Below are 12,457 nucleotides of genomic sequence, written 5' to 3'. Positions count from 1 at the left end.
ATCTGTGCCACCTGCCATTTCTAGCCCTGCAGCTCCGCTCAGAGGAGGGCCCTCCTCGGCTTGCCTGCACCTCCCCCACGAAGGTTAGGCAGGGAAGAGGTAGTAGCCAGTGCTGCAGCCTGGGGAGTATAGTGAGAATCAAGGGGGGAGCCTCCCACCCCCCAACCCCCACTGGGCCTTTGTCTTCCCAAAGCTCTTCCCCACCCCCATCACGCTGACCACCCACCAGAGCATCCTAAATGCACAGACATGGTCTACTCCGGCTCTGTGCTCAGCAGGGTCTTGCCAAGGCTCGGGGAGAGTTCAGGCCGCAGATAGATAGAGTGAGATCTGAGGGAGGGGAGGAGGTGGGGCTGGAGCTCACATGGAGCCTGGAAAGACAGCTCACAGTGGTATGTGACAGCTTCTTCCTGCCTCTGGGAAACAAAGAACCTCTGATCTTGCAATAGTGAGCATGGGCCCGGAGGAGAGGCCCGGGGCCAGGGTAGTGGTCCTAACCTTTCTGTGAGTCATAGACCCCTTTGAGATCCCAAGGAAAGCTGGGGAGCCCTCCTCAGAAGAATGTAGGATACTGAGAAGCTAGCTTTAATCTCTGGCGGTGCGCCAGGAAACTCCTGGGAGTTTCGAGGGAGAAGGTGTTAGCCTGGGAGGTATGGGATCTTCAGCCTCCCTACTGAGAAGAGCCAGGCTTAGAGAGGTCCACACACAGTCCAGCACATCCCAGGATCCAGGGAGTTGGTGTCCCAGCCTGGCTCCTTCACAGACCAGCAAGGTGGGCACGAGGCTGGGCTTACAGGTAGGGCGTTGGGGTGATCGGTGAGTTCCTCACACGTGAGGCTGCACAGGCTGGAGACAATGGGTTATATCCATGCCTGCATTTGGTGCAGCAGGAGATTGTTCTGGAAGCACACTGTCCACCCTCTCAGGAACCCTGCACACCAGCTCAGTCTGCCTGGTTGGCCCAGGAAGCCCCCCCCCTCACCAGCAGAGTGGCCAGAGCTGGCCTTTGCCAAAGCCCAAGGCAGGAATCAAGGCCTGCACTTGTGCCGAAAATGTGGCCGGGCAGATGTATGTACATTTGACAGCTCAGCCTGCAGGAAGAAAAGATGAGGTCCATGACATGATTTAGGTCGCTCCTTCTCTTGGTCTCCTCAGCAGTCACATTGGCTGCGTTGCTAGGTAACCAGCATGACAAAAAAAAACCCCAAAAAAACAAAAAACCAACCAAGCTGCCTGCCCTTACTGTGGAGTCCTCCGATGGCTCCTGAAATAGCAATGCTTTATGGTCTGTGTGGATTGAACATGGACGGTCAGGGTTGTAGAATCTTCATTTCACAGTTAGAGAACCTTCAACCCTGCAGAGGTCAGCAACCAGGGAAGGAGGCCAAGGAGAGCCCGAGGTTTGCTGTGGTGTGTGGAGGGGGGGCCATGGCTGGCGGGCTGGGAGTGGTATTCACAGGATCACCTGGCAACTCCTTTGGGCCCCTCACGAGGTCCCCTTTCCCACAGCCCAGCCCGGTCTCCCAGCCTGCTGGAATAGTCATCTGCTGACACCCGCCTGTGCTGGGTCTCACACCCTCGCTTTCTGAGAGAGCAGTGGGGAACTGTAGCTTTTGTCTTCTCCCCCTGGCCTTTCTGCAGGCACCTGAGAGGCAAGAGCCATGTGACCCCACAACCCCAGCCCAGCACTGGGCACAGAGCTAGCCCTTGGCTGATACCCCAGGAACAGGCCTAATATACCTGAGCCCAGAGCCTCAGTCTGTCATGTCTGGGCTGAGAAGAGCTTTTCCTTAGCTGGTGGGGAAGGAGGGGTAGCTAGAGAAAGCCTGGGGGTCCAGGGTGGACGCAGATCACTGGGGTTCCGGCTCTCTCTCTTCCAATCTCTTACACTGAGTTTGAACAGGTAAGCCTTCCAGAGCCCCCATTGCCTCAGTGGTACGTCTGGAGTTGCTGGGGAGGGTGAAAGCTAATTAATGGTGAGGAAGCCTGGCTCACAGTAGGGCTTAGTACATGGGAACTCTGGTCACACACATGCCCCTGCCTACCATTGACCCTAGCTTGGGGTCACACAAGTATGGAGTGTGCACACTTGGGGGGCAGGGGGTGTCACTGTTGAGTTCTTGGAAAAGTGTTGGATGCAGTCAGAAGCCCTGAGTGTGTGTCTCGTGTGTGTGTGTGTGTGTGTGTGTGTGTGTAGCAGGGAGACCGAGGCTGCTGTTTCTGCCCAGGTAGTCACTACTGGTGCAGCAGGAGATTGTTCTGGAAGCACCAAGTCACCGAGGCCAGGTAGAGCTGTGGTTACGAGCGTAGGGCCAGACTGTTCAAACCTCAGTTCAGCCATGTATGGGCTCTGTGGCTTTGAACAAGCTACTTAACTTCTCTGCCTTTCAGTTTCCTCATCTGTAAATAGAGACATGGCTCACCTACCTCACAGGAGAGTTGTGAAAATTAAATCTAGGGCACCTGGGTGGCTCAGTTGGTTAAGCGACTGCCTCCGGCTCAGGTCATGATCCTAGAGTCCCGGGATCGAGTCCCACATCAGGCTCCCTGCTCAGCAGGGAGTCTGCTTCTCCCTCTGACCCTCCTCCCTCTCATGCTCTCTGTCTCTCTCTCATTGTCTCTCTCGCAAATAAATAAAATCTTAAATCTATAAAGCACCTAGAACAGGGGACAGCAGACTTTCTGTACAGGGTCAGGCAGTAGACATTTTTGACTTTGCAGGCCAACAGTCTCTGTGGGAACGCCCCACTCTGTCAGAAAAACAGCTGTAGGCAATACATACATGAACGGGCATGGCTGGGTTCCAATAAAACTTTATTCACAGGAGCAGGCAGAGGGCCACATTTGGCCTATGGGCTGTGTTTTGCTGAGCTCTGGTTTATAACAATGCGTGGCGCATAGTAAGATCTAAATAAGTGTTAGCTGGTATTCTTTTTCTCATTATTGTGACTGGTAGTATTGCTGCCTGCCTGTGGATGGTCTCCCGTCCTGGCCGTCCCTCCACACGTGGCCATCCTCAGGAGGTCCATTCCAGCCCCGTCTCTGTGACTGAGTCGCTGGAGCCTTGAGGGGCCCCAGATTCCTGTCTGGAGGTTCTCTCTGCCTCTGCCAGCTTAGCTTCTCTCCTGCCCCTCTGCCAGCCGTTATGCCCCCCGCCCCCTCAACTCCCCACCACAGCCCTGCCTCCAAGTCCTGTGGAGCTTCGGCCTCATCTTGTCACCTAGAAACCAAGGCTGTTGAACTCTCAAGTTTGAAAAGAGCCCATTTTTGCCTCTATCATGTCTGTGGTTCACATTTGAGTTCCTTTAGAAGTGCTTCCACCTGTTGTTACCTGAGCTGTTGGCGGATCACCTGGGCAAGGCTCACAGCCTCCATTCTCCAGATGCGGAATCTGAGACCTGGGAGGGATTTGTCTGCCAACATGACCTGGGCTCCTCCCGCTGGGCCCTCTTCCTGCCTCTTGGGAGGAAAGAGCAAGGACTGGCTATTTGGGAATGCCCCCCACTGTAGGCACAAGGCACCTAGGCTGTCGAGACCCAGGGCTGCCAGTGATGGTGTCACCTGTCCTTTCTTCTGCAGTCGGCCTACGCCGTGTCACTGCTGCGGGAGTGCATGAAGCTTCGGCCCTCGGACCCCACCGTGCCCCTGATGGCTGCCAAGGTCTGCATCGGGTCCCTGCACTGGGTGAGTGAATGGTGGGGGCAGGGCCCAGGTCCCAGCGACTCCTGCAGAAGGGTGGCAGTGGGCATGAGATCAGGGCATGCACATCTTGCTGTGTGTATGGGGGGGCGGTGCATGAGGAGCTGTGAGGCAGACAGGCCTGGAAGGAGAAATCTTGAGAAAACCAGCAGACGGATCTGCAACAGTAGGTCCCCCAACTCAGGCTGGTATCAGGTTTATGGTTCAGTCTTGAAATGTAGAGTCGGGCGCCTGGGTGGCTCAGTTGGTTAAGCGACTGCCTTCGGCTCAGGTCATGATCCTGGAGTCCCGGGATCGAGTCCCACATCGGGCTCCCTGCTCAGCAAGGAGTCTGCTTCTCCCTCTGACCCTCCCTTCTCTCATGCTCTCTGTCTCTCATTCTCTCTCTCTCAAATAAATAAAATCTTAAAAAAATAAAAAAATAAATGAAATGTAGAGTCAAAAGTAGAGGGGGGCCCCCAGCTGCCCAGCAGTGCAGTCGTGGGCAGGCCTCAGAGCCCCTGGGCCAGCCATCACTTGGCTGGAGGCTCCACACTCCTACAGGGGGCAGTGCTGTGTGCGCAGGCCCTGTGGGCCCCCTTGTTCCTTTCGGCTCCAGCCCCCAGGTCCCTGCCCTGTGCTCAGCTGCCTGCCGAGGGCCCTGCTGAGGCGGCTGAACGGTCAGGTACCCCCCCTCCCCACAGGCCGGGCTTTCCTGCAGCGGGGCTCTGAGGTCCTCCAGGAGGCCAGCAGCATGGAGCCGTGAAAGGCACTGGGCCTGCGGCCCTCCCCTCCCCAGGCTCCCTTGGTGGTTGCTCTGAGCCTGTGGCGTCCTGGGGTGGAGCCTCTGCAAAGGTGTCTCCTCCTACTGGGAGCTTTCTTTCCAAGGGTCCCCACATCCTTGAGCCCACATCAGCCTCCTGAGGTCAAATGCATCCTCTCCTGCCTCTTGGCCATCTGCCCCACCCACCTTTCCTCTCTTCGGGCAGAATACCTCCAGTGCCTTCAGCTGCCCTCCAGGCCCAGCATCTCCCCACAGGGCGCTGCTCCCACACACAGGTCTCCCCTGCCTGTTCTCCCACCCCCCCCCCAAGCCCACCCTCACCATGGTTGGGTGCCCAGCTTGTTCCTGGCCCCAGGGGCATAAGCAGGCGCTTCCGAATCAGCAGCCTGTCCACCTCCTGCCGCACCTCCCCCCTCCTTGGGCATCCAGCCTTGGGAAGGGAGACTCCGTGTTCTAAGCCTTCCTGCCAAGTCTCCCAGGGACTGGACACGAGAGCCCGACCCTCTCTGGGTCCCCGCTTCGCCGTGCCAGTGGGCCTTGTCCTCTCTTTGCTGCAGAGTGAGGAGCAGGGCGGAAAGAGCACCCTCCCCTCTGTCTCCTGGTTCTCAGGTTCCTGTAGCTGAGGTGCGCCCTGGCCACCGTGGCCCCACTGTGAATGGTGGGGAAGGGGAAGCATGGCGTCAGGCCCCAGGCTCTAGAGTGTGGCTTTATTTTGGGGGGAGGGGGGCATCTGGCAGAACCACCTCTTACAGGCTCCAGGCATTAGGAAGCGGCTGCACCGTGAGGTGGGTTAGAGTTTCCCTGCCCATCCCCGGGTGGTCTTGGTACACAAGCTTGCTGTGCTTCGGTTTCCTTATTCGTAAAATGGAGACAGTAACAGTCTGTTCCTCAGATGTGACGTAAAATGACATAAAGTATGTAGAAGGCTGGACGGGTCGGGAGATGCATGGACCGTGGAGGGTTCAGGCCAGTGGTAGGTTCTTCCATCATGGCTTGCTTTCCCCATTCCCGTGATTAGTGGGGAAACCCTTGCTCCCCATGTCTCTACAGGGGGCCTGTTGGCATCCTGCATCTTACCGGTGGGGAGCTGTGGGGACGTGGGTAGTAGGCGGGTACCAGCAGAGACACCCAGACTTGCAGTGCAGCAGAGGACTGGGGTGGGGTCCAGGGCAGGCAGAGAGGGTGGGCTCGCCGACCCCTCGCTCACACGCCTTCGTGTTCCCCAGGGCTCCTCAGAGGGGCCTCACGAAGCCCCAGATACCCGCCTCACCGAGCTGCGGCAGGGGAGGGCCCCTGTCCTCCCCAAGGCCACCAGCTCTGAGGTGGCTATGGGTGTCCACCCCGCCAGCAGCCGCCCTTGCCAGGAAGCCTAAATTTAGGCCTTCCCGCCGTGGAGGAGCTGTTTCCCTCAGCGGCATAATTACAGTCATTACATGCATTCAGATTACATGGTAATAAAATTAGGATCCAGTCAGTCCAAATTGAAATCAGATGAGTTAGGAGCAAAGTCATCAATGACAACATAAATAGAAAAGCCCAAAAGGAAGCTTAAACATGCAGACTTGTCACAGAATCAGGGAGGAGGGCAAGCTGTTTAACCTCAGCTGAGAAGCATGCATGGCTTTGGGGGCTGGTTTGAGCCAGGGTTTAAATTGGGTCCAGGCTCAAGCCAGGTCCCGCTGGAGGGACAGGGCATGGCTCCTGGCAGCCGTCCCTAACCTGGAACCCCTGGACCTCCCTAAAGCCCCGTTTATACCTGCCTTGGACACCTAGATTACATCATAATCCCCAGTGTCTCTTGAGGGCAGAAACTGTCTTCCTTGTTGAAACCCCAGCCCAGAGTTCCTGTCCGGTGCTTATTGGATAGATCCTGCTGGCCAATGAGCATAACCGCTCGGCAACAATTCTGCCTTAAATGGTACTTCTCTTCCCAACTAGTCGGGGAGCTTCTTTACTTACCATGCCTGCACCCTGAGCCTCTCTCCCGAGCAAAGAACCCTGCGTGTGGTTAGATGTCCACTCATATCTTCTAGAATGACTCCCGCGCCAGCTGGCTGGGAGGGACGGGTGCGGGAAGTCTGCCTCTGGTTCAGTGGTTCTCAGGTTCCCGAGTTGGCGCTGGGCAGAGAGCAGGCCGGGGTAGCTAAGGGCAGCCTGTTCTCCAAGGAGGCCAGGAGAAGGCTGGCCCAGCCCTCTGTTCTGGGGCCATAAGCAGGAAGAATGAGTCTGACCTCAGTGGTCAGAGGGATGCTGGTGCTTGGGACAGAGCACGGTTCCTGAAAGGCGTCTGAGGCCACCTCTGTCTTTTGCCATCGCAGTTCTCCTGGCTCCCGGCAGCCCCAGCAGGCCTAGCCATTGCCCAGCCAAGCTCTGTGAACAGGGGACAGAAATCTGGAGGTGGACAACTTGGCCCAGGTTGCAGGAAGGGAGGCTGAAACCGGGACATCTGAAAAACGAGCTGTGCTGGGTGAAACCAGCCAGGGTGGTCATGTGCCCAGAGGTGGAGCACCTGCTGTCCCCACGTCCTGTCCCCATGCCCAGAGCCAGCGTGGGACACCCTAGGCTGAGCCTGGGTCTGAGAGGAAGGTGGCCCTCAGGTCGTTGTGCACCAGGCAGAGGGACCTACACAGTCACAGGCTGGCTGACACGGGGTTTGCCGCAAGGTGATTGCACCCGGGGCAGGTGTGGGGGCAGGTGGGAGGGCACTGGCCCCGAGGCTTTGCCTGAGGCTCCCCTAGGTGGGGGGGGGGCATCCCAGGCTCTGACCCGGGGACAGCAGTGCGTGGCAGCCTCCTGCCTTGGCACAGCCGATGTCTTGCCAAGGTCCCCAGCCAGTTATTTGGGGCAGGAAGAAAAGACTTGTAAATATTTTTTTTAGTATCTCTCCAAACACAATTATTTAAAATGTATGTAATTTTAAAAGTTGAGGCTTCCCTAGGAGGATAGGAGGGGGGTGTGCACGTGTGCTGCGTGTCGCACACGAGAGAGGAGTTAGGAAGTGGGAAAGCAGGCCATGCTCCTCTTCGGAAAGGTCTGTGGTGCTGTCTCTCGGCCTCTTCCCTGAGGGGGCAGGATGAAGTGGTGGAAACAGTGCAGGCCTTGGAGGCAGAGAGCATAGTGTTCAAATCCCTGCCCACCCAGCTAATAGCTGTGTGACTTTAGGGGAGTAATCCGCCCTCTCTGTGCCTCCTCTTCCCCCGGAAGCAGTCACATCCACCCTGTACTCCGAACACCAGAGCCGAGGAGTGTCGCTGCTTAGCACACTGCGGTACCCGATGAACAGCAGCCGCCCCCGTGACAGCCCCTTCGAAAGAGCGGGTTCTCCGAAGGGAGATGCTTTTGTGGTTTTACTTCTTTTTTCAGATCCAGGGGTGGCCAGAGCCAGGAAGAGGAGTTGAGCGTTTAGGAGGCAGGGAAGAAACAATGCCAGCCATTCCGCCACTGGATGTGGAAATAAGGAAATTTCGTCCTGTTCCTCTCAGGAAGGGAAAAGTACATTTTCAGTGGGGCGGTTAGCAACAGGTCCCGGGCCCCTGGGGAAGGGCCTGAGGAGAACCAGGGGTGCTGTTTCAACAAGCTCAGCAGGTTCAGAAGGGAACTTTCTCCGGTTCCCAGGAAGGGAGGAAGGGGCCGAAATGCCCGGGTACAACCTCTTCGGCCCAGTGCAAGGCGGATGAGGCAACCTGGGAAGTGGAAGGCAGCCGAACAAGAGCAACGTCCGCGAGCCGGAGGCCTGTCTGTGTGCGCACAAAGTAGGAGGCCTGGAGAGCCGTCGGAACTCGTGAAGTCATGGGAACACGGCCCTTGCTTCTGGAAAGCCCAAGCAAAGGGTCCAAACGTTAGAGCCTTCCGTGCATCCTTCTCCCAAACGGTCAGAGAGGAAGAAAGTGAAGAACCGCAGAGGGCGGCCGTGACTCAGGCAGCTCAGAAAGATCCAGATGTAGGCTCAGGAGACCTGGGTTGGACGCTCAGTCCTGTCACTCACTCGCCAGGTGGCCTTGGATAGGCCCTCTAAGCTCCCTGCACCCCAGAACCCTCAGCTGTGTAACACCTGTGCCATCAGGCACTAAACCGCTCTAGAAGGGCAGGGGCATGGGGTGGGGGGGTCTCTACCTGGGGTTCATGGCCAAGTGACAGGGCTGCCGTAGGTAAGATACTAAAAAGCAGTATATCACCGGAAGGAACACGGTTGAAAAGAACTTAAAAAACCCGTCACCGGGGCGCCTGGGTGGCTCAGTCGTTAAGCGTCTGCCTTCGGCTCAGGTCATGATCCCAGGGTCCTGGGATCGAGCCCTGTGTCAGGCTCCCTGCTCCACGGGAAGCCTGCTTCTCCTCTCCCACTCCCCCTGCTTGTGTTCCCTCTCTCGCTGTCTCTCTCTCTGTCAAATAAATAAATAAATAAATAAATAAATAACCCGTCACCTTGGAGGTGTTTTGATGAGCAAGGAGGGCTCAGCACTGTAACCTGAGCTAATCTTGCAGAAACAGCAGCCCCAACCTCAGAGCCACCAGCTGTTGACTTTCAAGGCCATCAGAGGAAGTGACTAGAGATTGGAAAGGCCAAGTGAGGTAGTCCCGGAGAGAAAGATGACAGGGGTGGCTGAAGACGGGCGGGCGCTGGGCAACTCAGTCAGCCACTGGATTAGAGCTGTCCTTTTCACACTGGAAGTTGAGACCTGTTAGTGGGTTGTGAAGTAGAACTCTTTCTTTTTTTTCTTTAAAGATTTTATTTTTATTTATTTAGAGCGTGTGCGAGAAGGGGGGAGGGGCAAAGGGAGAGAGAGGATCTCAAGCAGGCTCCACGATGGGCACAGAGCCTGGCTGAGCACAGAGCCCAACTGGGGGCTCGATCTCAGGATCCTGAGTTGATGACCGGAGCCGAAATCAAGAGTCGGACACTTAACCGACTGAGCCACCCAGGCGCCCCTAGAATTCTTCCTTAAGAAAAAATTGAGGGGCGCCTGGGTGGCTCAGTCGTTAAGTGTCTGCCTTCGGCTCAGGTCATGATCCCAGGGTCTTGGGATCGAGCCCCGCATCGGGCTCCCTGCTCCGCGGGAAGCCTGCTTCTCCCTCTCCCACTCCCCCTGCTTGTGTTCCCTCTCTCGCTGTGTCTCTCTCTGTCAAATAAATAAATAAAATCTTTAAAAAAAAAAATTTGAAATAGGCTATCGGAGAATAGGACAGAAATATCCGAGTATGTTACCCACAGCAGGGGTGAGTACTGTGACAAAGAGTAGGTTAGTGGGTATATGTCTGTCCTGGACCATGGGGTAGAGAGTCCGAGGGTCTGCCCAGCTGGCACAGGGGACTGCACAGGGCTGATCCTTGTGTAGAGTCTCCTTTTCTGGAAGATTCAACCAATGACAGATAGAAATTAAATAACTAATCATAATGGCTTACATTTATTCAAACACTGCTCTGAGCATTCACTGTGTCTTACCTCATTCAGTCCTCCCAGCAACTGATGTCTGTCTGTGAGGCAGACACTTGTTGCACCATTTTACAGAAGAGGGAACTGAAGCACAGCAAAGCGAGGGGACTTGCCCAAGGTCACACAGTTAGTAAGTAGCCAAACCAGGATTTGCGCTCAGGGAGTCTGGCCCCAGTGCCTGTGTTCTTAGCCTCCAGGCTGCCCTGCTGGCTGCGTGGAGAGCTTATTCGTAAGTGTGGAACTGATTCTGGACTTGGGTGGGCTTTTAGTACTTCATAACAAAAATGACAAAGCCACATTCTCAAGGGCTTTAGGATTGCCACCTGTGTCTTAGATGAAGGGGAATGGTGCATTGTGTGTGTATGTATTTGTGTGTGTGTGTGTGTGTGTTGTGTGTGTGTATATATATAGTATATACAATATATACATGCACAAATTTTTAAGATATATTTAAAATAAATGTAAATTTTGAGTTTGTTTTTGTTTTGGGTTTTTTCTTGTTTTTGATTTTGTTTTTTGTTTTTGTTGTTTTTTTGGTTTTTTTGCTCTGATAGCATTTATTTTCCTTTCACTGGCCAGTTAGAGCACCCATGTATATTAATACCATACGTTATCATAGTGTATATTGTCATACTTACAAGAATTGATCATTTTTTTCCTTCATTATCCCTGCAGTGACTTCACATGCAAAAAGCCTGCTTTGTAGTAGATAATAGAAACCAAAATAGTGTTGGCTATGTAGGAAAATGGTACATTCACGCTTTGTGTATGCGCTGCCGAAGTGAGCATGGTACATTCAAGCTTTATGAGTTTGATTTGAGACAGATGCTGACACTGTGCTTAAACTACATGGACAAGGCTGGCAAGTACTGGCCGAGGAAGGCTCTTGACCTGGGGGTCAGAGTGGGCCACAGGTTGGACAAGCTAAGGATGTATGATTGCACCTTTTTTTTTAAGATGTATTTATTTGAGAGAGAGAGAGAGAGAGTGCACAAGTCGGGGGGAGGGTCAGCGGGAGAAAATCTTCATGAAGACTCCCGGCTGAGCATGGAGCCCAGTGTGGGGCTTGATCCTACAACCCTGAGATCATGACCTGAACCAAAACCAAGAGTCGGATGCTCAGCTGACTGAGCCACTCAGGGTGCCCCTGTTTTCACTTTTTAGAGAGAGGGAGAGAGGGGGGTGGGTAGGGGCAGAGGGAGAGGGAGGTTAGAGAATCCCAAGCAGGCCCCACACCCAGAACAGAACCCAATGTGGGGCTTGATTCCATGACCTGGAGATCATGACCTGAGCTGAAACCAAGAGTCGGACACTCAACCAACTGAGCCACCCAGGCGCCCCTATTTGCACTTTCAAAGCTAAAGTATGGTGAGCTCTACTAACCCAGAATATGATGTGTATGAACTGGAGAGTGACTTTGCCCTGTTTGCCAGTAACTGTTGAGCTTTGTTCCCAGCACCTTCCCTACATGAGTTACAAGAGATAGAAGCTGGCGTTTGCTGAGTAGAAGGACATGGTCATGGGAAGACTGTATATACATGGATGCAATAGGTTTCTAGGTTCTATAACTTGTACTTGGTGGTTTATAAACCAGGCTGCTCCTGTTTGAATGGGATGTAACGATCCCTAAAGACAGTGTATGAGATGAGCTGCATCAGCAATGGGATATTGGGTGGGGGAGGTGCAGTTTGCTCACTTAACCCTTTTCTTGGTGACTCCTGTCCCCCCTCTGCCATGAGTCTTAGTCTTCCTTGGACAACCACAGCCACATGATTGTCCTTCTCTTGGAGCTCCACTAGCCCCATGCCAACATCACACAGTGGAGCCTTAATTAAGAGCCACCCTGTCGTATGGGGTCAGCCTGCAGGGATTACATCCGAACTCACCCGGGCATCCCCCTCCCTTGTCATCGGGGCTCCCCAGTTGGGCCCATCACAGAGCCTGCTGCTGCAGAAGCCTCGGTGGAGGTCTGTGCTGAGGAGCAGTTGGAGGGGGAGGGGTCCAAGTCTCCATTTTGCAGAAGAGGACCTTTGGGACACAGAACCTAAGTGATTTGTTCCAGGCTCCGCAGCTGTCAGGTGCTGGGTGAGGACCAGAGCCTGTGTCTGGGAGCTCATCTTTCAGTGCTTTTCTCTCCACCTGGCTCTGACTGTAGGCCCCCAGGCCCCCCCAACCACCCCCACTGCCCCAGGGCCCGCTGGGCCAGGTGCTGCAGGACACGGATCTTAGCCGCTACAGCCATGGGCCCGCCTGGCCGGCCGAAGCTGGGCAGCAGGCAGCAGAGGGGTTTCCTGAGCTACGGCCTCCCCCAAACCTTGAGTCCTGAGGCCTGATGGTGTCAGAGCTTAGGTCCTTAGACTCCCTACTCCTCTCAGTGACCAGCCCCCCAACCCAGAGGTGGCCCGCTGCCCAGGCCAGCAGTCGGAGCACCGCCATGAGGGGGCTGGAGCACTGCCCTGGTCAGCATGCATCAGGCGGGCTTAGGCAGGGATGGTGGACAGACCTCAGAGGGATTCAGCCCCCCCCCCCCCCCCCCCCCCCCCCCCCCGCCCCCCCCGCCCCCC

General features: G+C 55.2%; 1 protein-coding gene across 1 annotated transcript in view; it reads left to right on the top strand.

The window, feature by feature from the left end:
- The window catches only part of TTC7A (tetratricopeptide repeat domain 7A), a 117,498-nt gene that overhangs the window by 56,740 nt on the left and 48,301 nt on the right, over positions 1 to 12,457 (top strand). Inside the window, exon 11 of the mRNA XM_044918903.1 lies at positions 3,580 to 3,684. Coding sequence (XP_044774838.1) covers positions 3,580 to 3,684 — 105 coding nt within the window. The remainder of the gene's footprint in view (positions 1 to 3,579; positions 3,685 to 12,457) is intronic.

The sequence above is a fragment of the Neomonachus schauinslandi genome, chromosome 10 (genome assembly GCF_002201575.2).
Source record: "Neomonachus schauinslandi chromosome 10, ASM220157v2, whole genome shotgun sequence".
Taxonomy (NCBI): Eukaryota; Metazoa; Chordata; class Mammalia; order Carnivora; family Phocidae; genus Neomonachus; species Neomonachus schauinslandi.
This window is presented reverse-complemented; position numbering and strand designations above follow the sequence as displayed.